Consider the following 27,378-nt stretch of genomic DNA (forward strand, 5'->3'; position numbering starts at 1 on the left):
TTGTTGGTTATATGTTTCAAACACTTAAATGCAGACATTTTGAGGTTCTAATGATCATTTACTTGTTGATCTTAAATACTCATTTGTTAATTTCGTGCTTCGAGCACTCAAAAGGGAATACTACGAGACTCGAGATGATCATTATTGCAGGGCTTGAATGCTTCTTTGCGGGTCTATGTTCTTTTACTTCTGAATGCCTCCATTAGGGGTTGTTTTACCTGTTATTTGGTGGGTTTAAACATTACGATTTTTAGGGCTTTGTCTACTGATTCGCGTACTATTTTAGAGTCTGTTTGTTAAATAATTTTGGAGAGTTCGCACATTATTTTGGACTGGATTTCCTAGCTGATTTTGGGACATTTAAGATTGATGCTTTGAGATTACATGAGAGCTGTTTGGGATATTTAAACTTATTGTTTTGGGGCTGATTTTGATAGTTTTGTCTACTGTTTTGGAGGCATTAAACTCATCATTTGCGGGGTTGTTTTAATCACTGTTTTGAGGCAGTTTGGTGGACTAATTTTAAGGCAATCTACGCACTGTTTTGGCGAGATTTTTTGTAGTCTTTAAGTGTTGATTTACATGTGGTTTAGAATTGGTTTTAGTGACCCCTTTTAACCACTATTTTGGGTTTCAATTAATTGTTATTTAAACGTTTTTTAGGTCGATCCACTCGTTGTTTTCCCCCTTTACTTTACTAGTTTTGGAAGTGCGTTTGTCTCATCTTTCTTTTGTTTTACTTCTTTTTTTAGTGGTCAAGTCAAAAAAAATGAGAATTTCTGATTTAATTACTTGAAAAACATTTAATTGGGGGTAGAACATCATTTTAGGCATAAATTAAAGTGTAAGTTTCCTAGAACTGGTTTCCTAGAACTTTAGATGCATACCCTAGGTGAGAGCCCATCCACCTAGTCCTCAGTGTAGGCTTCCTAGACTTTAGGTGCACACCCTAGGTGAGAGTCCATCCACCTAATTCTCAGCATAGGCTTCCTAAATTTTAGGAGCACACCCTAGGTGAGAGTCCATCCACCTAATTCTCAGCATAGGCTTCCTAAATTTTAGGAGCACACCCTAGGTGAGAGTCCATCACCTAATCTTCAGCATGGTCTTCCTAGACATAGGTTTCCTAGATTTTAGGAGCACACCTTAGGTGAGAGTCCATCCACCTAATTCTCAGCACAGGCTTCCTAGGTTTCAGGAACTCAGGCACAGGCTTCCTAGGTTTCAGGAACATACCTTAGGTAAGAGTCTATTCACCTAATCCTCGAATGCACAATTTTGACCCTAATTCGACCCTAATTCACAAACTGACCAAAATACTAGACATGATGCACCGAGACGTGACTCATGCTTCCTTAATTAAATCAACAGTGAAGCAACATATTCTCTTATCTTTGCGGGTTATTTGCATAATCGGATATTATGCAAATGTAAGTCCCAAATAATAAAACTGGCAGGATCAAACACTTAATTAACATCGTCTCCAAAAATGTAGCCACATTGTAGGATAGTCTGGGAAGTCACCGAGATTTACTCCGGATCAGTGGCATCCCCTACCTTTTCTTTTCTTTGGACTCTTGAAAATAAGTGTTCTGTATTGAGTCATTCCCACTTGATTTTCCTCGTCCTACCGTGAAAACCTAAACCTTGAAATCTTGAAGACTAGAACCACTGATCATTATCGAGAGTTTTCTCAAGTGACCTCAGTCATTTGAGATGTAATTAACTATACGTGTTTGCCTCTATAGGGAACTTGGAACCCAAGTAAAATAAACCCTATTTAATCTTTGTATTAAATAGGGGAACTTGTCGGTCATACATAAAAGGTTTGCAGACCAAACGGATGTCACAAATCTCTTAGTTTGCAGGATTGGGTCTATCGCCGAGATCTACACTTATCTTTCGGGAGGGTGTAGTATTCGCGGTATCGGGCACGATTATGCAAACTATTGGACAAATGAGATCCATTTGGTCTCATTTTTCGAAAATTAAACATAATACTTTCAAAACCCAAACTATATATCTATTATATTAAATTAAATTTCAAAAATTATTTTCATATGCCATATTTTCAAAATTTATCAAAAAGTTGACCGACACTCCCACGTCAGAAAATCAAAGAAAAGAAGAAATTTACATGATTTAACAAGATTGTCTACAATGTGTTCATGGCTATATAAAAAGATGTTTTTATTATTATAGAGTAAATCAAATTCTCTCATAATATTTTTTTATTTTAGAAGAATCATAAAGAATCCAAAAGTGAAGTGAAGATGTTCGAATGACAAGGTACGAAAAACACTTAAGAATCTCTTGTGGGCTCTGAAAATTATGCACCTTAGACCCTCGTCGTTAAGAGAGAGTTTTGTGTTTTGTATTTTGAATCAAATTTTCAGAAGACATTTAATTGTAGATAAGATACTACCCAACGATTTCATCCTCATTTTACAAGGAATTTTTGATGCGGCGTTCCAGGTTTCCCATAGGCATAAGCCCCTATGGTTAATTACCCCTCCCGATATGCACTTTTGATTAAGGCTAGTTATTAACCATTGAATATTCTGTGTATAGTAGCAGCAGACACAGCTTCAGGTTAATCAATTTATCAACTTGAACTGAAAGACAGAAAAATGTTTATGAACCCAATCAAAATCTCATGGTTTCTCATCGCAGGTCGTCGTAGTCTTTGATATATTAAAATAGAGGAGATAATCGACCAAACCTGACTGAATGATCATTTTTAGTAATAATGGGATGCATCATCCAAGGGACCAATATAGATCTATGATGGATGTGTCCAAGGGGACAAATTTAAGTTGACATAAACAAACAAAATACTTTATATCAATCAAATATACATGCATGATTCACAACTCAAAGAGTAGAAAGTTGTTGGAAAACATATGAGCTGCAGCTGTGATCGTAATTTAATAGTTTTATTTGATAGTAAACCACCCGATCAGATAGCTCTGATCATAACCACTACTTTTTTGGAGTTGTTGGGTTAAACCACGTGAATAGAGGTTCGTCTCACGTTCTCACTAGAGTGAGATTGCTTTAAGTGTGAATATAATTATACACTCGATGTGAGATTAACTCTGTGAGCTGAATTTAATTAAAAGTTTGTTACTCTCGACAAACTATTATGGATGGTGGATGGAGTTTGTTTTAAGCTTTCAAGTGATTAATTTTAACTTCAATGTTTTGGTTTATTATTTTGAAAACTTGATTTGAAAGATTGATTTAAAATTAACTCCTTTAGTTGAGATTTTCAATAAACACTGCCATTATCAGAGATTTGGATATTTGAAAAACTTATGCTTGAATTTTATTTTAAATTTAACATTTAAATATTTATAAAATGATTGTATTGTCAACTCCAGTCCTTATGAGGTAGATCATGCAAGGCGATTTGGACTTGCAAATTTTATACTTGTTATTTAGACATATTATTGAAAGTGCAGGGCTCTTTGACTCCAATTCTTAAGAAAAGAAATGGACTAGCTTAAAGGGACTTCTAAATTTTTATATTTGTAATTTGGACATTATTGAAAATAATAGACTTCTCGACTCCAGTCCTTAAGAAGAAGATCAAACTAGTTAAGTTGGACTTACAAACTTACACTATAAACAAAACGGTTTAATTGAAAATGTTTGTAGTTTGATTGTCTTGGATTTGACTTTTTAAGATATGAGAATCCATAATTTTAAAATAATAATAGATTTTTCAAAAAAACTTTGCACGTTTATCAAAGTAATAACTATTTGAGTGCAAGTTAAATCTTAATCCGCGCAGCATTCTCAGACCATTCAAGTATAGACACTCGGTCAATTTGGTGGAGCACATGCAGGTGAATTAGTTGATTTTATGCTAGCTCGCCACGTGATCGTTGAAGCCCACGCGAACTCATTATTTTATATATTTCAACTATTCCAAGAATTTTACAAGCCTTAAGTGACTTCGATGATCTTTTAAAATATGAATTTGTGATAAAATTTGTTTCAAAAAGCATATGCATAACTCTAAAATTATGTATAGCTAACTCATATATGTAAATGATATAAAACATACACAGCTCGAGTATCCAACTATCACTTATACAAGTGTTAAAATTATTCACACGGATCCAAAAGCACTGCTTTTGATTTAAAAAAATAACCTCGAAATGTGTGTACCTTAAAATCATTCAGAATTTGAAATATTTGCACAAATATTGTGATCTTAGATTACACATAAATTTTGTTTGATTTTTAGCAAGGATTGCATTTTGTTCTCTAGCAGATGTATTACAAATTTGATGGCAAGATTCATTCAAAAATTTTGATAGTTTGTGTTAATTTTATCTTAAAGAAATGCATAAAAATCACATTTTGACTTTCAAAAGATCATCTTCCATCTGCATGCAAATTGGCGATGCAAATTCTATGGTGATATTTGATTTGTAAAATATCATTAGAATTTATATATATAAATGTAAAAATCCTTCAGAATGTCATGGCTTTAAATGCATTCAAAATTTTGATTTTTAATTTTGTATCGCCTTCTATCATCTTGAATAATCAAATTGCAAATTCGAAGGAGAGATATATCAAGTTTACGTTTAAGATTTAAAAATGACATATATGTGTTTAATTAGCCCCAATTTATGTATTTAAGTTCTAATCATACTTAAAGTCAAAGAGAAGTTTAAACATATTAATTGGCGAGCCATTCGATTTTTCATGAATCTTATATAAATCTTAAATGCATTTAATTTTATTCACTTGAATGAATTGAGCTATAATTTGAGTGATTAATTTGTATTTTGTAACATACAATTTATTTTATTTTTATGTTATTTTTAAAGTTCAAATACTCCACATTTTTAAATTATTTGTAAGTCCACATCACTTGAAATTTTGACAACCTCGAAGCATCTCTCCCACTTAGGTGAGGGGGCTTAAGAGAGTGCTTAGCTAGCACATTGATCTGTAAGACATGTGTGGTCAATATCATGAGACACAGGCTCTAAAACAAGTATCCTCCCTACTGGTCTATAAGACACGTATGGGTCTTCACTTAACCTAAATAAAAGTGATATAAGTACAATTTTCCCGCCGAGTTAAAATAACCTGAAAGAGTACTTATAATTTCCCTACTATTTATACCTTAAGTGTGAGGCGGCTGCATTGATCATAGCCAGACCAACAAATCAGCATTCTCTGTTATTCTTTGTTATTGGTTCTACACATCATATGCTTCAATAATCATCTTACAAAAATCATCATCAGCCTTCTTTCCATTCCATGTTCCACGCCGAAGTTCTTACTTTTGAGGTAAGCTCATAATTTCCATGTCAGAACAAGATTCATTATTTTTCTCCATCAAAATTTGGTTTAGCCTTCCCTGCAGCTAAATGTAAACTTTCTCTCGCTCCTTCATTTCTAGAAGTTTATGAAACTTCTGCTTCAACTTCAGCTCGAGTCATGCGAACACTAGAGAAGACAACAATAAAAACAATGCCTTAATCCCATTATGTGGGGTCGGCTACATGAATCCTTTTTTCTCCATTGCGACCTATTTAGTGTCATATTTTCATTCAGTTCTAATAAATTAAGATCCTTTTTACACAATAATCCCAAGTCTTCCTAGGTCTACCTCTATCTTTCTTAATATAAGTCGAATCTAAAACATCTGCTCTCCTAATCGGACCATCAGATGGTCGATGTTTAATGTGACCAAACCATCTAAGACGACTTATTAGGTAGGAGCATTGGCCTAGAGAAGACAACAAGAATTTATTATTGTCTCCATGAGTTTTGCGCAAGGAAATCAGGTAGGAGCATTGGCCTAGAGTCGTATAGGGCTATGAAGAAGGGAGAGGAGGGAGAGACGTTCGGTTCAGGCAAAACAATGAGTGCAGAGAGATAAATATGAGAGTTTATAAGGTCTTTGTAAGCACCGATCCCATCATTGACAATCCCTCTAGCCCTAGTCGTGATTATAGCGTGAGTAAGGTAGGTAAACAAGGATTTGAGCGGCTGGTAGCCACTAACAATGGTTGCCCTAATCGCAATCATGTTGCTCGAATAGGGTGAGCAAGAGTTTCAAATGCGTGCGACTGAGGGAGCGGAGGGATCCATTCATGAGTTTTCTAGAGGAGGGGCGCGAGAGGGAGTGGTTATGGGTTTTAACTTAAAATTTATTTATTCAATTTTAACAGTCAATATCCTTATTAACATAATGAGATATTTTAGCACCACCAAACTTCAATAAACACTACCGCACTTGTCTACAATACGCCATGCAAGCACCACACCACTACACTTTTCTCGCATTGAGACATTTCACTAAAATCGAATATGAAAAAGACAAATGAACTTTCCTCTTATCTTATTTTCTTTCTACTCTATTTCTCTCTTCCTTCTTTCTTATATTTTTTTCTTCAAAAACACAATTGTTTAGTGTGGAGTCTTCTTGCAAGTCAGCATCCAGTAGTAACGGAAGAGGGCGCCAAAACCGGCACCCGTGTACCTCACAAGGAGGGCCCCAGTGCCTGGGTCCAAAGCGGGTGTCGCACCAGAGCCTGCTTCGGGGGCCCCATGCCTGTTTCGACTCAACACCTGTTTTGGGGACCCCCGTGCCTGGGTCAAGAGGTGGCGGTGCCCCAGTGCCCATTCAAGTCGCGGCAATGCCATGGTTTGGTGACTTCAACCCAAACAAGTGGAAAGGCAGCACATGGGAGAGGTGCTAGAAGCGATTTGTATTTAGTTAGGAATTTAAGCCCTCGTTTCCAGAAAGAACATACTCTTGCACGGTGTATTCTTGACGGTGCATAACAAGAGCGAAGTTACGTGAAGCGAGTCAATAGTGCATTTCGACAAGTGTTTTCCCTTGAGAGATTGGAGAGGAAATAGTATGAATTGTCGTAAGTTTCAGTGGTATAGAAAGTAGATCTGAATGGTTTAATTTTGTATTATTCTCATTTCAAAGTGATTTTTTTTTATGTGATATGGCTCCATGATTTTTTTCATTCTCGGGTTTTTTTCATGTTAAATCTTTGTAATCTTTATGGATTTCTTTTTTGTTCGGTTCAATCCGATTTCTTGTTTCAGTTCACTCAAATCGGTGTGTTTTTTGAGGTGTGATCTTGGTTGTGAATAGATCAAATCCCAAGTTTTCATCCCAATAAGTGATATCATAGAGGAATTTTCTGAATATTTTTTATTCAAGTGAGAGCAATGGCCGACGAAGAGATGTACAAGGTAGAGAAGTTCAACATATTGAACTTCGCATTCTGTAAAATATAAGTGGAAGATGTATTGTATCAAAAGCAATTGTATTTTTCAATGGAAGGAATCACCAAAAAGCCTAAATCAATAACTCTGGAAGAATGGGAAGTGCTTAATCGAATAACCCTAGGTTTGATCTGCCATTTATTTTCCTCGTCCCTTACTTTCAACATAGTGAATGAAAAAACTACGGAGAATCTCATGACAGCTAATAAAATCATACAACAAACATTCAACATCAAATAAGATTTTTCTAATAAAGGGATTAGTTAATATGAAAATGGTGGAAGAAAGTTCGATAGTTGAATATTTAAATAATTTCAACGCTGTAACAAATTAGTTGTCTTCTAGGCATCAAGTCTGATGATGAGGTCACCGTTAATTCTATCTTCATTGTTAGATAATTAGGATGTACTGGTCATGGTGGTGAGTAACTCTTCAAGTAGTATGAAGTTGAACTTTGATAACATTTTGGAGTTAGTGGTGAATGAAGAAGTTTACAAGAACACAAGCGATGAATTTCAAGTTCTGCTTTAAATGTTGAGAACGGAGGAAGGAATCTAAACAAGAATACAGGTAAAGGCAGATTCAAGTGCAGAAATGAAAAGTCCAGGTAGAGAAAAGAAAATGATAGAGGTGAATGTTGGAACTGCGAGAAAAAAACTTATTTCAAGAAGGACTACAAAACTCCAAAGAAGGCTAATGATGGAGATTAAGACAAAAATCTCTCTATAAATAACTTCACGGACAAAATCCAATGTGACAGCCTAGTTTTATCCCTGACCTAGTAGATTCAGTTGTCGTTTTTCATGCATGCACCAATAAATGTGTAAAAACTACACTCAGAGTGACTACAGAAGTGTATTTAGAAGAAAACAAAGTCAACAGCGTTATCACAAAAGGAAATATTGATATTAGATTGCCAAATGCAACAGTTTGGAAGCTCAATGAAGTTAGACATGTTCCAAGTCTGAAAAAATTTTTGATCTCTGTGAGTCAGCTTGCAAAGTCAGGATATATGACTACTTTCACTTATGGGTGTAAACGAGTTGAACACGAGCGAGACCAGGCTCAGCTCGTGTTCAACTCGTTTATATTTCGAGCTCAAAAAGTGTGTTCATGTTCGGCTCGTTTGCTTAGTGAACACGAGGCGAGTTGAACACGAGCTATTCACGAACAAAGAGTCGTTTTGACAACCCTAACCACATAGGCCTAAGATGTTAAGGGTTGGGGCAAGATTTAAAATTTATTATTTATATTAAAACATTACTTGAATCTAATTTAATAATTTTTATTCTATTTTCTTTATTAATACATTTAATTGATTATAAATCTTTGTAGCTTTGTAGTTAATAATTTTTTTTAAAAATACTACTCATCAATATATATATATATATATATAGAATTGATGAATAGTATTTTGGAGTCAAAACAAGTTGAACATGAAAAAACAATTTTTTTTTTATGTTCGGCTCGTTAACTTAATGAACGTGGAGTCAAAACGAACTGAACATGAAAAAACAATTTTTTTTTATGTTCGGCTCGTTAACTTAATGAACGAGTTGAACACAAGCTTCTTAACGAGCCGAGCACGAGCTGTTCGTGAACAACAAGACGTTTTGACAGCCCTACTTTCACTAGTGATTTATGGAAAGTAACCAAACGGGCAATGATGGCGGTTCGGGGCAACATTGAAAGAATCTTTTACCTGATCAATGAGATGTATGAATCCATTGATGTAGTTGGAATCAAAATTGATACAGGTCTTTAACACCACAGGATTGGCCATACGAGCGAGGAATATATGAATCTCCTATGTTCTGATAACAAGCTTTAAGGCTTGAAGTTTCTGGAGTTAAGGTTTTGTGAAGACAATGTATATAGAAAGCAAAAATAAGTTTCATTCTCCAAAGGCGAGTCAACGGTGAAGTCTCAGAAGCTAGAGTTAGTACATACTGATATATGAGGTCCTACTATAATTCAGTTCATTGGAGATTCTCACTATTTTATCACTTTTATCGGCAATCACGCCAGAAAGGTACGAGTTCAGTTCTTAAAACGTAAATCTGATATATTTGAGGTGTTTAAGAAGTGAAAGATCATGATAGAGAGTTGAAGCATCTCAGATCAAATAATGATGGTGAGCATCGTGATCAAAAGTTCAAAAGTTATGTGCATCAGAGGGGATCAAGCATGAGTTTACCATTCCAATGGCACCACAACAGATGGTGTAGTTGAGAGCAAGAATAGAACCATCATAGAGCATGCTAAGAGTATGAAATTGCATGAATGCTTGCCGAAATAGTTCTTGACAGAAACAGTTACTACAGTTGTTTAGCTAATCAATCGTGATTCGTCAATACCTTTGAAAGAAGACTTACCTGAAGAAGTCTATCTCACTTGAAGATATTTGATTGTTCTACATATGTTAAATATTATTGTAGTTTCTAGGAATAAACTTGATTTGAAATCTATCAAATACACTTTTATTGGGTATGACTCAGATGAATTTGAGTACAAATTATATGATTGTCAAGAAAATGAATGTTACTTTTAAGGAAATGAAGACGTACAAAGACAGGAGCAGAACTCAAGATTGTCCTTCAGTTATTTCTAAAGAGTCCACCAAATATGTTGAGATGGAAGATACTAGTGATCAGGAGAAAGGAAAAAGAAGAAATGTTCAATCTTAAAAAGTACAGAAAGTTCCTCAATCATGTATTATTGAATTCAGGGAGGCCCAACAAAATCATGAAACCTACACAGAGGTATTCTCTTTCTTTATACTATTTATTGCTAACAGATAGTGACAAACCAGAGTACTATGAAGAAGTCACTAAAATTAAAGATTCAAATGAGTGAGATTTGTCATGGATGGCAAGATGCAATCACTGAGGCCAAATCAGACTTTGGATTTGACAGAATTACCAGATGATAAAATAACATTGCATAGCAAATGAGTCTATAAGTTGAAAAAGAAGTCAGATTGTAGCAAATGCTACAAGGCAAGATTTATTATGAAGGGATTTCAACAGAATGAATGAGTGAACTATACTAAAATATTTTCTTCTATAGTGAAGATGACAACTATCAGAATTATACTGAACGTGGTAGTAGGGGAAGATCTACATCTGAAGCAGATGAATGTAAAGACAATCTTCATACATGGTGATCTGGAAGAGGAACTATATATGATGCAACCAGATTGTTATGAGATTCAGGAAAAGAAAACTTGGTTTGCAAGCTAAAGAAGAGTCTTTATGGCTTAAAGCAAGCCCTGAGATAATGAAACGGGAGTTTTGACAGATTCATGTCAGACTGTGAATAGATGAAGCTTCAAGCATAACACTATTGTTTAATTAAAATTTTTTATAATTGTTATATTTTGTTTCTTGTGTATGTGAATAACATGCTGATTGCAGTAATATATATAGAAAAAATCAAGAAGTTGAAGAAATTATAAAGGAAGTTCGAGATAAAAGGATTTAGGTTCAACCAATAATATCATCAGGATGAGCATCAATAGGACATGAGTGAAAATACACTGAAAATGTCTCAGACAAGAGTATGTTGAGAAGATCATTCACAAGTTCAACGTGAGTGAGACAAAACTAATGTACACCTCATTAAGTAGTCACTTCAAGCTCTCCAGAAATTATCACTTAAGTCTGAAGAAGACCAACCACATATGGGGAGAATTTTGCATACTTCAGCAGTTAGAAATTCGATATACGCAATGAGAGTGGTTAGCAGATACATGAAAAATCCAAACAAACATCATTGGGAGGCGATGAAGTGGATTTATCTACGGGTATTATAGATTTAAATCTGACAGGGGATATAAATGATAGAAGAAATACAACAGGGTATATATTCACTTTGCGAAACGCAACAGTGAGTTGGTTTTCACGCTGCAAAAAATTGTTACACTTTCAACTATAAAAACAGAATACATTACTATCACTGAGGCTCACATAGTGTTGATTTGGCTACAAAATTGGATAAGAAACATGAGATTGAAAAGATTCATAGTGACATAATGAATGTTAAACAACTGTCTGAGAATGTCATTTTTCATGTCAGAACAATACATATTCAGTTGAATTATCATTTTATTCATTCTCACCTAGAAGATGGACAATTACACTTCGAGAAGATAAATGCAGCTTGAAATCATGTACAAATGTTGATTAAGATAGTGACTATTGAGAAACGGAAGCTATATTTGACTTTAGTTGGAATCCATGTAAGTTGAGACTGAAGGTCAGCCACACCACGGTACAGAATTATTAAGTTAGTACAGATGAAAGTGCAAATTTGGAGGTGAGGAGTTATGAGCAAATTAGTCTACAAATGGGAGATTGTTGAGTGCAAAGTCCGCTTCTAGGCCAACAACCAACAGTAGCGGAAGAGAAAGGAGAGGGGGGTGCCAAAATCAACGCCCCTATGCCTCACAAGCAGTAGCGGAAGGGAAAGGAGAGGGGGGGGGTGCCAAAATCAACGCCCCTATGCCTCACAATGGGCGCCCCCACGCCTGAGTTCAGAGGGGGCGGCCCTGCGTCTTGGGTTCATAGGGGGCGGCGCCCACACGCCTAGGTCTAGAGGGGGCGGCTCTCCAACACCCATTCAAGTTGCCACTACGCCATTTTTTGTGAATTCAGCTCGAGCGAGCGAAAAGACAACTGCCCGGAGCGACATTACAATGCCAAAATCGATTTGTACGTAGTTTAGAATTTAAGACCTCGTTTCACAAAGGATCATACTCTTAAATGGTCTATGCTCGATGGTATGTAAGAGCAACAAAGTTGAGTGGAGCGAGTCAAGAGTGGATTTCAACAAGCGCTTTCTCTTGTGAAATCAAGAGAAATCAAAGCGTGAATTGCTGTAAGTTCTAACAGTGTAAAAGTGGATCTCAGTGGTGTAATTCAGTATTATTCTCCTTTCCTAGTGAATTTTTGGTGTGGTGTGACTCCATGATTTTTTCCCGTTCTTGAATTTTTCCGCATTAAATTTGTATTTTTTTTCTATTTCTTTGTTGTATTTTTATGTTCCATTTATTGTTCCAGCTATCTTGAATTGGCGTGTTCTTCCGCTGTATGATTCTGATTGTGAATTGATCAAATCTCAGGTTTTGAATCCAAGAATAAATATCTCCATCTTTCCATTGAGGAAAAAATTTGACACATAAGGCCCTTTAAAGCTCTCCATTCTATAGAAGGTTAATGAGGTATAAATAAATAACAAATTAGATTCAAATTTGTTTAAATCCAAAAAATAACAAACTAGTTTGAAACTCTAACTATCCAAACCACCCCTTCTAAAATATTACTAGTAGAGAAAAAAAAATAGGCTCCACAAATTGCTTAAGTTACTCTTTGTCTATCAAAGAGAACATAGTTACAAGCTCACTGCACTGCTTTAACACAAGCAGAGTAACTATCCATTTGGCTTTTTCTACTTTTTTATTTCATTGTTGGAAAAAAAACACTTTGGAAGCAAATAATGCAAATGGATCTTTTATCGTCAAGAAGTTAGAAGGCAAAAATGAAAAAAAACCTACATTACCAAAGGTAAGAAAACTAGGGTAAAAAATCAATTACCAAAGGTAAGAAAATGGCTTCGCATACCTTTCTACTTCGGAGACTACATCGTGGACCTTCTTGTACAATCCTGCTGCCTTGTTGCTAATGCATGGTTAGCAAAAAAAAAGTAAATTTAGAGACTAACAAGTCATATCCAACAATAAAAAAATGCAAAGCTTTAGAAACATCACTATCTACTATCACCATAACAAGAAAAAAGTACACATCTGAAACACATAAAGAGAACTTCAAAGTAAAATGTAAGGATGAAGGTCGCCTCTTAAGCATATTGTCTTGATGTATATTTTGAGCCAGTTCAAGGTGTCAAAAAATGTGATTATAAAATGATCTTGTTCTAGGTAAACAAGTCCTATGGGTTAGGATATCCCCATCATTATTAAGAGAATACATGAACTTGTATGAAATGAAAAAAAAAATTCTTGGTTTGTGAGTTATTCAATTTGAATGATTGAGGATAAAAGGGAACCGAAAAAGAACCCCGGCATTTGGAAGTTACGTTTATTAGTTAAGACCCTCATAAAGCTTTTCTCCGAAGAAAGCTATACTATAATGTAGATACAAAGCTCCCTTGGTGTAAGAAAGGTTTATACAGAAATTAGGTTGTTTGATACAGTATTTCCCCTTAAAAGAAGTAACTCAAAAGGCATAATCTACTCGGATAATGAAAAAAAAAGAAGGAAAGAGGAAGAAGAAGAAATTAAAAAATTATGGTTTATACTTGTTTGATTAAAAAGAAACCTTAAAAAAAACAACTTCAGAAAGCAGAATCAACATGTAAAACACTTGATGCAGCTAAAAGATGAACTCATTCCATGTCGGTTTCACATTACCGCTAGTTTATCATAATAAGCTTGTTTATCAGCTCATTTATTTAGCATTTTAATTTTATTAAGTGGCTTAATGATAGTTAAGCTTATTAGCCTTTATTCTGTTAGTGTGTTGTCCTTTAGTTAAAAAGATAGCAAAGGATGCAAGTGAATGGCAGATTTGATACATTTTTAGTAAAGAAAAAAAAAAAAAAAACCATTTTTGTCCCTTCTCTTGCTCGGATAAATCAATTGGTATTTAAGCACTAATGAAAGATTCTTGTTGAAGTTCAATCAGGGAGGGCTGGCGTAAGTGCTAGATAAGAAATTAGAGGCCGTGGATCAATGCTTACAAGGAAATATATCTCCCATGAATTCATATACAAAAAATGAAATAATAAGCTCATATATTTCTCCATTAGCACCAATCCGCAATTGCTAAAAAAATCAAACGAAAAGATAACTAGGAAAGATTTTTGTGTTTCTTATTATATTTATTTATTCCCCTTTTCTTTCTATGTAATTTGGTGTATAAATACCAATTGAAAAAATGAACAATCCAAACTTTCATAACCACTTCTTTTCTATACAGATGATAATAAACAACCGGTTTATGACGATTATCGCAACTCGGAGCCTGCAAAATGCTCACACTGCCATCAAACAAAGATTAGTTATGTTAACTATGGACTCCTCTTCACTTTTAAAATGAGGTGAGAACTTCTACTCATCTAGAGAGATGGGGTACTCTCTCTGACAGCCACACCAAAAACCCCAGCGCCCAAACCAACAACGAAAAATGATATTGTGGTAAATTAAAACCTAATATGTCACCTAAAAACCAATTAACTAGCTCATCCACAATTTATTGGCTCTGTGATGAACATTTCTCTTGTTGATGGGCAAAGCCCTCCAATTTTAGAGAAAATATTACGTCCGGTTAACTAGAAGTGCAGACAACGGGGTGGTGTGATCCACGTCGTAGTCCGCACATCCGTCATCCGCACATCTGTTGTCCGGACACATTATTTTCTCTCAATTGAACTCTGGCCTTGAAAAACTACCATTGAGAAATGCCCCAAGATGGTATTATCAACAAGACCAGGATCATAGCAATTTTAAGATAAAAAAGGATATCCCTTTGTAACGGCATTTATAAATTGAAGATTATCTTAATTGGAAACAAGTCAGGTTAAGTGTGTCCCAAGCAAATGCATCAATCATGCGCATTAGACCAATTCTATCCCAAGAAAGTAGGCCAATGGAGCTTTTTGGTGAAAAGTTGTCTTAGAAGGCAATGATGGTCCACTCATAAACATGAATTATATGTGATTATTCATCCACCCAAACAAGGTAAGCATTATCTTTAACATCAAAAGTTTGTATTATTTGGTGATCATCAATCGCTTCATTGATTCAAGTCCCAAAAAAAAGTGAAGTTGCATGCATGTTTGATGGGTAATGCTTTTGAAAAATTTAGTTCTAATTTACAACACGATGTCAGATGATATGATGGAGTGGATGGCACTCTCAGTAGAAGATAAATGTTTCTTGTAGTTATGTAAACTACTATCATGGGATTGAAATCACCAAAGAATAAATATGACATGAATCATGAATTCAACAAACCAGAGTCATAAGGCAAAATGCATGCCAAAAATAATGATTATAATATTCAACAATGTTACTTGTTCAAAGATAATCAAGTACATACCCTAGCTGCGTCATCATGTTAACAGCAAATTTAAGAGATGCATGTCAACAACCTTGCAATTCACATAGGGGGGGATAAAACAATAGTACAATAGTACTTCTATAGACACGTTTTTTCTGGCCCGAACTCTGACATGATGTGTCTCACTATGTAAAATGTCTCACATATGCCAAATGCAGAAGGATGTGACACAAAACACTAATACCTACACATATTTGCCAATTCTCGGTTCTACTTAGGAAGACATTAGTCATAAGCTTTCCCTGGGCTTACCAAAAACATAACAAAGTGACGAAGTAGTTATTGTTATCATATACCAATTTTCCAAAATGTCTCACTTTATGCCATGAAAAAACGTATTTGACATCATAGACACAACATGCATTTTTTTCTTTCATGATATTATATAGTTTCACGACAATCTGCACAACATCATTTCTAATCGTGATGTCAACCGTGTTAGCTATTTTCAGTGTAGTCTGTAGAAACATTTTCAAATAAAGCTTAGCTTCAGCTTTTCTTATTACCTTCAAATAGATGGAAAAACTAAAGTAATAAATCGGTATTCTTGGAAATATAACTAAACATCTAGTTGGTAACCACCCAAAATAGTGGGATGAAGTCCATTTGGTATTGTCATATATATATATATATATATATATTAGGTTCATTTTTATTTATTTCATATTTATTTAATTTATTAGTTTAGTATATATGATTTGAGTCTATATATATATATATATATATATATATATATATATAAAAAAAAAATATTAATAAAAATAAATATGAAATAAATAAAAATGAACCTAATATTATAATAATGAAAAAATATAAATATAATCATATTATTCATAAATCAAGACAGCAAATAAAAAATAAAAAATATGAAAAATATAAGTATAATAGAAAGTAACAAATTATCAAAATTTAATAAAAACTAACGAAATATGATCTTCAGTATTTTTTTATACTATTGAATAAAAAAATAAATAAGAGTTATTTGGGCATAATATAAATTATCAAAATCTAATAATTTATTATGCATTTTATTAATATTTATAAAATTAAGTTTTAATTTTTAAGGACACGTGGGTCTGAATTTTTTTTTTTTAAAGTTGGATGTGTTAAGCATGTGCGGAAGCGTGTCACACACATCTTCATGTCTAACGAACACTGCACTTCTGTCTATAGTGAAGCGGCAATACATCATAGACACTAAAGTCCCCAATGATAACACGTACCTCACCATCATTTCAAAGCCTTAAAAATTTAGCAACTACAAAGATGGCCATTTAATTTGATGCGATGCATATCAAAACTAAAAGGAAGGTTAAAGATAGTGCACAATGAAGAGGACTTGGTTATGATCTCCTTCTCAAGTAATGATTTTCTACTAGTAAATACTAAAAACTCATGCCACAAAAATTAGTTTCGTTTCCAACCACTGCCAGAATCAATCAAAACTCTCATGTCGTCATCCGTCCATCGAAATTAAACATCTTCCACAATTAATGTTGCTATATATAATATAATGGGTCTACAAAGCTACATGAATTCCTGTTGAATTCTTCTAAAGTGGGAGAAAATAAATGCAACTACATGAACTCGTTTCCTACTCTCTATTTCGTACTAATACCAATTTATCTTAATCCACTTGTTTGGCTTGTTTTTTCTCTTTTAACTTCTATTAGGTGGCTTGATGATAATTAAGCTCGTTAAAATTTATTCCATTAGCACCTCCCCATTTACTTAGATAAATAATAAAGGATGCAAGCAGATGGAAGCTTTTGATACTCTAGTAAGAAAATCAAAATTAAAAAAATTCAAATTCCTCCTTGCTCGGCTACACCAGTGCTACATCTACAAAGTTCAAGGTCTGCCTTTTGTTTAAAAGAAACTATGAAAAATGCTCTCAAAAAGGAGAAGAATGCAAATATGTTCAGCATTGTTTTGCTTGTTTGTTAGAAGCCCCGCCTAGAACTTATCAGGTGGAGATACAACACTACATTGACTGCTAAAGAACACCTCTATTCACCTATGCTTCTATTAGTTAACAGAAAAGAAGAAAACAGGGTTTTCCAACCATTGATTTACTTTATTTTCGTTTCAATGCACAAACCCACTCATCCTCAAAATCTGTAAGTATAAGAAGTTCAATGGATGGATACCTTAAGCCTAAGCTTCAATTCATCAAATTCTTTATCTGAAAGAATCGGATTTCCCGACACATAAGCCATCGACGCTTCCAGGAACCTTTGCTCATCGGAGGCTGCTCAAAAAGAAGTTGTGAAAATCCAAGCCAATATAACAACTCAAAAATTCTTCAAGAAATGCAAGAGCAAGAAAAAGATTGACGCACAGAGGGAATATAAGACATACACAACATGACTACGCTGCTTCCCTCCCACATCAATTCTTCCTTGAGGTTATCAAATTCCTCATTTGACATAATGGCTTCATTATCATAATAGAACGCCTGAAAAGAAAAGGAACGGTAAGACGATTTATAAAAGAAACATCTGCGAAATTAGAACAAAAGAGAATTTAATATAAAAAACCTGCAGTGCTTGCAGAAACTCTTGCTCCATCTCCCCTATTGTCCTCTTCTCCGCTTTCTTGCTTACGCTGCAATACTGCAAAATTTTGCCATCAACGACTTCATCACCTTGGACCTGACCTGCATTCGAAAACACACAAACCATTCATAAGGAGATACCAATAAATCATGTTTAAGATGATAAATAGGTTCCAAATCCGCAACCTTGCTGTTCTGCGGCTCTAGGGTGCAGACGGAACAGCTTACGGCGCTTCCTGTGGTGAGAGCGAAAAGTAAGGTTTGGTGAACACTGTCGAGTGGAGGAGCGGAGAGTACGTGAGGGGAGAGTGGGAAGAAGGGGGCGAGCAGCATAGCGATGGGAGAGTGAAGGCAGCAGCCAGACTTCAGAGGCCATTTTCAAGACTACAGGCGGCGGCAGTCCGATCACTGAACTTGAGCTTGAAGAGATGCGCGGTTCTGTGATACGGAGATAAACTGGAGAGCAATGTGTGGTCGGGATTGGAGAAATCGAAATCTCTGGCGATTGATTTCGCCTCGCTTGCTTTTCTTGCGCACCACAACTTTGATTCAACTATTCCGTTGGATGCGTCTTCTCGCGGATAAATTTAAAAAATGAAATTTTTACAAAATTTAATATTAAGAAATAAGAAATTAAGCACTGAGAGTAGTCTCATAAAATGAGAATTCCAATCAAGTATATGGCTCTTTGGACGCGTCTTTAAAAAAAAAAAAATACTAAAATAGGTCGCTGTACTATGTGCTAACTAGAGGGGTAAACAATCCCAACACGAAAACGAACGAACACAGCTCGTGTTCGTATTCAGTTCGTTTGAAATTATATGTGTTTGAAATAGTCTCGTGTTTGAAATTGTTCGTAAAGTTACCGTTCGTGTTTGTTTGATTTGTTTGAAATATGTTTGAAATGTTTGAATTGTTCGAATTATTCGAAATCTTACAAATTTGTTTGTTTTGTTTGAATTGTTCAAAATATTTCAAAAGCTTAAACCTATATAAAATTAATGTTTAAACTTGCATGAATCACATATATGAATCGCTGCACAAATGCAAAATAGTTGAAACACAGCTCACAATAAAATTATAATATCATGTCCCGTCCATAAAAAATTCAAATCTAGAGACAATATGCAAGATTTCACTCCCAAAAACTTTGTTTCACTCAAAGAAACTAAATAAATCTAAAAATATATGTAAAAAAATTTAAGCTAAGAGACAAACCTGAAGATAAATACGAAATTATTGAATATAATATAAGCTAAGAAGCGAACCTGAAGATCAAATTATAATTTATATGATTTAATTTTTTTTAAATATGATGAATTTTATTTAAAAAAGTATTACTTTTAAATAATGATAAATTTGTTATATATAATTATTTTATATTTCGAACAATAATGATTCAAACACGATCGAACAAATGATTGTTTTTGTTTGGTTCGTTTATAAACCAAACGAAAAAAATTTGTTCGTGTTCGTCTCGTTTGTTTATCAAACGAATTGAACACAAACTCCCTGACGAGCCAAACACAAACTGCTTGAGAACAACGAGCTTTTTTGATAGCCTAAGTGCTAACACACTGCATCGCGTGACTAAGCACTTTTGAACATAAAATTTCATGAGAGCTATTATGTGATGTCACGTGGCACTACCGACGATCATAAATCCATTGATTTTATTTTATTTTATTATCCTTTTATTTTTTAATTTTATATTTGTAAAATAACTATTTTTATTGTTTTTTTAATTTTTTAAAGCATATTAGATTCAATATATTAGCATTAAAAAAATCAATAAAATGCATTGAGTTATATTTAAGTAAATATTTATGTAGATTTTGAGTTTTAGATATGCTAACCCAACCTATTTGACCAACATACACCTCAAATTTAAGCTTTTATGCATTTCAAGTTTTTTTTTGTGGGGTTTGGACTTGTATATGCGTATGCCAAATAAAAATTTTAATAAAGAAATTTATAAAAACAAATTAAAAATATTTTTTTATAGATTCAATAATAAAAAATGACAAATTAAAAAACATTACAAAATCTATGAACTCGTCATCCTACATGGTGTTACGTGGCGACTCCCAGTGAAGTCGACCATTGGAACAACGACTAACATTCAAGCATAATTTAAAATGCTCTTTTATGTTTTGAATAAGATATGAATAAGAATCGAGCATTAAATATATCAGACTACATTTTTGTTCTTTTATCATTGATATAACGCACCAAACATCACTACCGTAGAGATGCAAATAATATACATTATATTTCTAGATAATAAGTATTACGAGATTGAGGTTAGAAGAATGTTAGTCCCAATACGATACAATCATTAGTCAACCATGGCTCAATGGTGATTCAAAGAAAGTTCAATCACAATACAAAATTACCTGATCATGGTTTAAATATACTTGATCGCACTTTGTTCATTGTTCAATAAAATATTTCTTTGATTCAAAAAATTATATGCAATCAAGTGCAACATCCATAATTTTTTTCTTGAAATCAGATACATCATTTGTTGTATGGCTTCCACTTTACATTTATCATCATAAAAATAATGTAATTGAATCATGATTCAACATGCAAGGAGAACTTAAATAAGTTATATTTTCTTAAAATATGAATGCAGCCTTTGAAACCTCTTTGATGGTGGCCGTTTTCCACATCCACAAAGATTTATGGGGGATAAGTACATTTATTTGGACAAAAATCTTGATAGCCCAAGCAAAAAAGTCATATAATATCAAGAATTTTGTATTAAATGGGATCCAACAAATAAGTTAATGAACTTTATTACAATTACTTGAAAAAAAAATATGATTCTCACGTCAATCCATGACTTTAGGTATTAATATTTATCTCCAATGCCATATCTGAGTGCCGCTTAGGTCACTTGAAGTAGTATTTTTTTTTTTTTAATAGCCTTCTAAAAAGTGGTAGTTGCTAGTTCGTAATATCAATGAATTTTTTCATTCAAGGCAATTATGTTAGAACCATAGTGTTTCTATTTCTTTTTCTTTTTATTTTTTAAGAAGTTGTCAGTTTGTCTGTCTTCGTATAATTCCTTTTTCTGAATAAGTCTATCTTCCGGATCATAACATCTTATGATCTAGAAAATAAAGAAATCAGAAAAGCGAGGACATACAACAAAGAAGACAGACAAAAAGAAAAAAAATGGAGAGTCTGTTTGTGATAAACCTAGCAAGGATAAGTCGAGTATGTCCGCCTAAACAAGATCGGACGGAGGCACTTTGGACCAACATCCGCGAAAGAATACCTACTTAGGTTACACATATCTAGATATTTTTGTGTGTTTGCTTGTTATGTGGTCCAAAGTGCTCCCAAGGGGATGTTTCACACTTGATATATTACATCTTAGAAGTTACCCAAGAATATTTTTGATCCAACAGAGTTTTGCTTACATTAATAGTGATAAGCAGCACAAGGCTATCAAAAGACAGTTATTTCACATAAGAATACTCTAATTTTTTCAAAGCTCCCGTTAAGCCACGGGGGAGAGAGTGAGTCTTTCACAGTCCCCACATGAGTAACAGATTCATTAGCAGATTGAGCCTGTGCAATAACCAAATCATTTTGACGGAGAACCCCAATACGTCAAAACACATCCAGGTGATAAAGGCAGAGAATAAATCTTCATATCACTAACGGGCGGCGGCTCATTGGTAATTCCCAAGCCAAATGATATTTAAAGGAAGAGATAAATAATTACTAAGAGGTAGAGGTAGCCTTATCGGGGTACCATGGATACGTCATCCCAAGCTACTAAGACCTTAAGTCTACATGCTCATGAAGATAGTCGACACAACACGTCCTAAGATCTCCGGTCAGCAATCTGTGAATTTCATTATTAATAGGAACCTCGGTAGCTCTGAGGTTAAAGGAACATAACTCTATCATATAACTATCAAGAGTGACTCCAAGAGGTGAGACTTATAAGCACTAAAGTGTTGAAGATGCTGGTAAAAAAAGAAAGAGAAAGGGAGGGTCAACTACAAAGCTTGAAACACTCCAACAAAGGATCTACATTTCGTCTTGGTCAAGGAGCCTTCTAACGACCTAAGCAGACTAGACAACCATCTATTTAGAAATCTATGTTAGGTCAGTCAGTTGGAGAAGCACGAGGGGGCTTCTCCTCGGGACATGCATATTATGTTGTTATTTATTCAAGTCCTAAGCATGGAGGCCCTACTAGTATGATTTAGGATATGTCCATGCTATGCAACCCATTTTAAAATTGACCCAAAGGCCATGAAGGAAAGTAGAAAACAACTTTTGAAAAATCTCAAGTACTTTATTCCTAAATTTTAATTTATATTGAATTTTTCTTTGAAGATTTTTGTAAAAAAATTTTTAACCTTAATGTCCCAAAGAGCCTAAATTCCAATTTTGTGGCATCCCAAACACGTTCAGAAAGAAACAAGAGAAACAACTCAACATGCAATCACGCGGGAAGATTAGTAGAACAAGCCTAATGAAATAATAAAAAAAAAATCGGTGTCGCTGGGTCGGTGACATATCCCAGAAAATAAAGGTGGTCGGGTTTCACATATACATGTCTGGTCCTAATTTTATACATAAATAAAATTTAGAATTAAGGTACGGGACATGAGCAAATAGCACCTGGTCCCCGTCATGTAATTCTGCATGTCTGGCACATCGGAACTCGCGCCCATTCTTTATTTCTAATACAAACTCTTTTTATGACTCTAAAAAGTACATCAGAAAAAAAAAGGAATCGACCTGCACAATGACAATGTTAGCGGGAAAGACAAACAAGCATGCAACGTGTCTGGGTCATGCCTGATGGGGGAGTTGCACTGCGCCAAGGAAAAATGGTTAGTAATAATCATTACATTGCTCCCCTCCCTTTTTTATTATACATGTGTGTGTGCAAATATATTGCATGGACCCTTGCAAAAGATTGTCCTAATATATTACCATGCATATACAAAAAGTAAACACACGAGCACATTAAAAGCACAAAATGACGCCTAGTTAGGGCAAACACATCAGCACAAAGCAACTACCAGGTCACCAAAAAAAACTACTTAGCATCCTAATCATTAGCCTAGCACAGCATCAAACATAAGTGTCCTAACACAACTTCTAAATGAGTGCAGGGGTTATGTTAAAATACTGATGTTTGTTTTGATGGAGTTGCCACCACCGGCCCCATTCTAAGGATCTTAGGACTCAAGTTCTGTAAAACTTTGAAAAAAAAAATTTAAAGGCGACCTTACATATGGTCTAAAGTAGGTATACAAATAATTTCAAAATATTTATTGAAAATGATGATGCATAAATTAATTAAAATATATAATAATTTTATATATTTAAAATATGTCTAATAAAAGGAAAAACCTAAGTGGCACATATTAGATTCCTTACAACCGTAGCACAACATATGCATACTGGTCCATGATGTTATATCTACTATTGCCCACCGAGACATCCTCGTGGGCAATACTAACCGCCACTTCATAGGCAATGGAGGGTCACCCAACTAGCAAGCTAGCTTCGTCGTCAAGACAATCAAAGAATGCACATGCAAATGCGATAGATCTAAGATGATGTGATCTTCCTAGCAGAGTAGGAACGATCGAGAAAGAGCTAAACATTCGCCACTAACATATGAAAGCATATACTAATAGAGAATGAGTCATGAAGTGGAATGATGCATGAAAAACATACAATACAAGTGCGAAAGAGCGTGTCACAGAGACAACGACCCGGAGGGTTGGTGTGTCATAGAGGCAATGGCTCGTAGGGCGGGTGCTCCATGGAGGCAGCAGTCCGGAGGGTGGGTGTGTCATGAAGGCAGTGGCTCAGAGGGGTAGATGTATTGTGGAGACAATGCCTCGAAAGGTGGGTGTGTCTAGAGGCAGTGATATGGAGGTTGGGTGTGTCATGGCGGCGGTAGGTATGATTCTTGTTAGAGAAGAAACTCACAATTGATGGGTTTGATGTGACATGTGGATGTCAAAATGAGTGTGCGTGAACAGTGACTCAAGCAAACTCAACTATGCAGGTCATGATCACGCAGGATGTCACGCAAAGGAAAACAAGTGAGGGGATACAAGTGTGAGTGCAAACACTAATGACGTGGGGCACAGTGACGAGAAGATTTTACGTAGCAAGTTTGTTGAGTGATATGTCTGTGGGAGGCACGAGCACTCGTTGAGAGCATATGAGGGTATATGCTCATAAGTGCACAACAAGGTGTGAATGTGAATGTGCTAATGCAGACAATGTGAACAAAACATGCAATGATGCAACATTCAACATAAACGGTCGATCAAATTGATTAGGTCGGTGGGGCCACTCCGACGAGTCGACGAGAAGGATCAAACTATCAGATCGGGTAGGTGGCAACCAGTTTTTTGAGTCAAAAAAATACTCAATTGGGCTAGCGTGGGCGGTCGATTGATGGGGAATGGTCGGTCAACCCATCAGCAGGTGGTGGTCGATCGGTCGAGCTGACAGAAAGGGTTGATCGATTTGATCGAGCTCATGATGGCCCATTGTTGATTAGACGAAGGTAGTCTGACAAGTTGGCCCGGGTAGCCAATTAATGAAGAAGGGTCGATCGGACCAATTAGGCCGATGGCGGTCAATCAGTGAGCCGGTAAAAAATGGTCCATCAAATTGATCAAACCGATGGCGGCCTATCATTCAAATCAAAGAAGGTGGTCGGTCAGGCTGACACGGATGGACGATCGACGGAGAAGGGTTGGTCAAACCGATCAGACCGGTGGCGGTTAATGGGTCGAGCCAACGTAAAATGGTCGATTAAATTGATAAGTTCAGTGGTAGCCAATCATTCGAATCGACTAAGGTGGTCGGTGGGGCCGACGTGGGTCGGTCAGACCGATGACGATCGATCAATTGAACTTATGAAAAGAAAGCATGCAAAAATGATATTTTGATGCAATTTAAAAATTCATACAATGCACTCAACCAAAAAATGAACAGATGCATAAAATGGAGGTATGATCAGGATAGAAAACAAAGGCAAGGGTGTTCTAACGACCTCATGAGTTTTATTGAGGTAAAAGTAATGGAACGAAGTGGGCGTCGGTACATAGCGACGACAGTCACCTCCGTTTGCCCAACATGAAGAAATTTCGTGTGGAAAAGTCTTCGCGGCGTAGGGAACATCAAATTCATGGGACTTTCCATTCTGTACATCCAAATTGACGAATTTCGCTCTCCTCTATTGTGGAAATGAATTCGCCGGCGCAAATGCGGGGTTACAAAGACCCCAGACGTTGGGATTTTGTGTTAGAAATGAAAAGGGATAGGTTTTTTTTTCGTGGATTCACGAGGAATCACAAAGGCTCCCTAATCCTATGGAGTTTCTTCTAAGAAAGAAACGACTACTCAATAGTTGTGTGGCCGTGTTGACTAGTGTCGGACGACCAACTTGCCTAACGCGAGCGACCGAATCCACAACGACATCTCAAATTTGGTCAATCAAATGGCTTATGGACGGATCAATCAACATCATTCAGCCAATTGAATAGCCCGATAACGAGAAATTGATTGAGCAATTGAATAGCCCACCACTAAAACTTAAATCCTTAGACTTAAACTGAAATTCAAACATAAAAGATTTAATAAAAACTCACCACACAATTAAGCAGGAACTATACCTTCCTACCTAAAACCACATAAATATACCTAACACCAATAAAAGTTATGCAAATGAAGTAATGAAGAACAAATAAAATAAAACCAACAAATGATTATCCATTAAGATAAGGACTTCATGAAACTTGCTTTGATATATATCACTGCAAAAACCTACCCTTTAACAGCAAATATCACATTTATCAAGATGAGGCATATAGTTGTATCACGCTTTTTATTAATTGTTTGTTATGGCATATCCAGTTGCACTTATTACTTGTCATGCACATCAGCAAGTTATTTCTTTTCTACATCTACAAATACAAGTGAATGACAAATTTCTTTGCTGTGTATGATTGGTAATGCTGAATGAGTTCAGGAAATCAGTCAGAAAATCACTTAGAATAAAATTTCTGGATGTTGAAATATAAACTTGGTTTTAGTTGTTTAAATAAAGCTTAATTTCTATAAGCTTATTCTAGAATATGTGGTAGGTATGAAATTATTGTGTAGTAGGTGTGGTAGGTGTGGTAGGTGTTGAATTATTGTGTGGTAGGTGGAGAATTATTTGTAACCATTGGATTGTAATTGTGGTGGCACATTAATTTAGGAGGTGCCACTAGTATAAATAGGGGTGAAGTCTTTGAGTTTGTATCAAGCAAAGTTAAAGTGATAAATAAGAGTGAAACTTCTTCCATAAGTTATTTTTTTAGCCTTTATCATTTCCTAAAAGCTTTTCTATTCCAACAAAAGTGATATCAGAGACTAAAGGTTCCATTACAGAGCAATGACAAACGGTGGCATGGTTTCGTTCCAAGTCCCGATGCTTAAGGAAAGCATCTACGACAATTGGAGTATCAAGATGAAGGCACTCCTTGGAGCGCATGACGTTTGGGAGGTTGTGGAGAAAAGCTACGATGAGCCAAGTGATGAGTCTATTCTATCCACAACACAAAAGGATAGCTTACGAGACTTGCGAAAGAGAGACAAGAAGGCTCTCTTCCTCATCTATCAAGCTTTAGATGAAGATGGTTTTGAGAAGATCTCAAGTGCTACTTCGGCCAAACTAGCATGGAAGAAGCTCGAGGTTTCATATAAGGGAGAAGAGAAGGTTAAAAAGATACGACTTCAAACTTTAAGAAGTCAATTTGATGTTTTGCATATGAAAGAAGGCGAGTTGGTCTCCGATTACTTTTCTAGAGTCATTACCATTTCCAATCAACTAAAAAGAAATGGTGAGAAGTTAGAAGATGTGGCTATCATGGAAAAGATTCTCCGATCGTTAGATTCAAAATTTGATAGTATCACAACCATTATCGAAGAGACGAAGGACTTACAAGCCATGACGATAAAGCAACTTCTAGTTTCATTGCAAGCCCATGAAGAAAAGAAGAAGATGAATGAAGAGATTGCCGAACAACTTCTCAAGACGAATCTCCAACAAACTCAGAAAGAAGAAAGCTTCAACAACATTAGAAGCCAACATGAAAGAGGTAGTGGACAAGGACGAGGTCATGCTAGCAAGCAAGGATGGAGTACCAACAATAACTATGAGAAAGGAGAAAGATCTACAAAAGGACGTGGTCAGGGCACTCAAACTCGAGGTATGATAAATCTCAAATTAAGTGCTATAATTGTAACAAGTTCGGGCATTATGCGAAAGAATGTAGAGCACCAAAGTACAAAGTGAATGAAAGAGTCAACTACATTAAAGAAAAAAGAGAAGAAGATGGCACTCTACTTCTA

General features: G+C 35.3%; 2 protein-coding genes across 2 annotated transcripts in view; one reads left to right on the forward strand and one right to left on the reverse strand.

Annotated features, from left to right (window-relative positions):
- LOC110019192 (PGR5-like protein 1A, chloroplastic) overlaps positions 1 to 18,427 on the reverse strand; it is a 60,956-nt gene extending 42,529 nt beyond the window's left edge. Inside the window, 5 exon segments of the mRNA XM_020716776.1 lie at positions 12,900 to 12,956; positions 17,567 to 17,667; positions 17,778 to 17,874; positions 17,957 to 18,075; positions 18,160 to 18,427. Of these exon segments, the coding sequence (XP_020572435.1) occupies positions 12,900 to 12,956; positions 17,567 to 17,667; positions 17,778 to 17,874; positions 17,957 to 18,075; positions 18,160 to 18,349 (564 nt within the window). The 5' untranslated portion in view covers positions 18,350 to 18,427.
- A 7,992-nt stretch (positions 18,428 to 26,419) lies between these two features.
- Positions 26,420 to 27,322, forward strand: LOC110019170. The gene has a single exon (XM_020716748.1). The coding sequence runs from the start codon at positions 26,420 to 26,422 to the stop codon at positions 27,320 to 27,322; it is 903 nt and encodes a 300-aa protein (XP_020572407.1).
- Positions 27,323 to 27,378: the final 56 nt, after the last annotated feature.

Source organism: Phalaenopsis equestris, unplaced genomic scaffold (genome assembly GCF_001263595.1).
Source record: "Phalaenopsis equestris unplaced genomic scaffold, ASM126359v1 Scaffold000053, whole genome shotgun sequence".
NCBI lineage: Eukaryota > Viridiplantae > Streptophyta > Magnoliopsida > Asparagales > Orchidaceae > Phalaenopsis > Phalaenopsis equestris.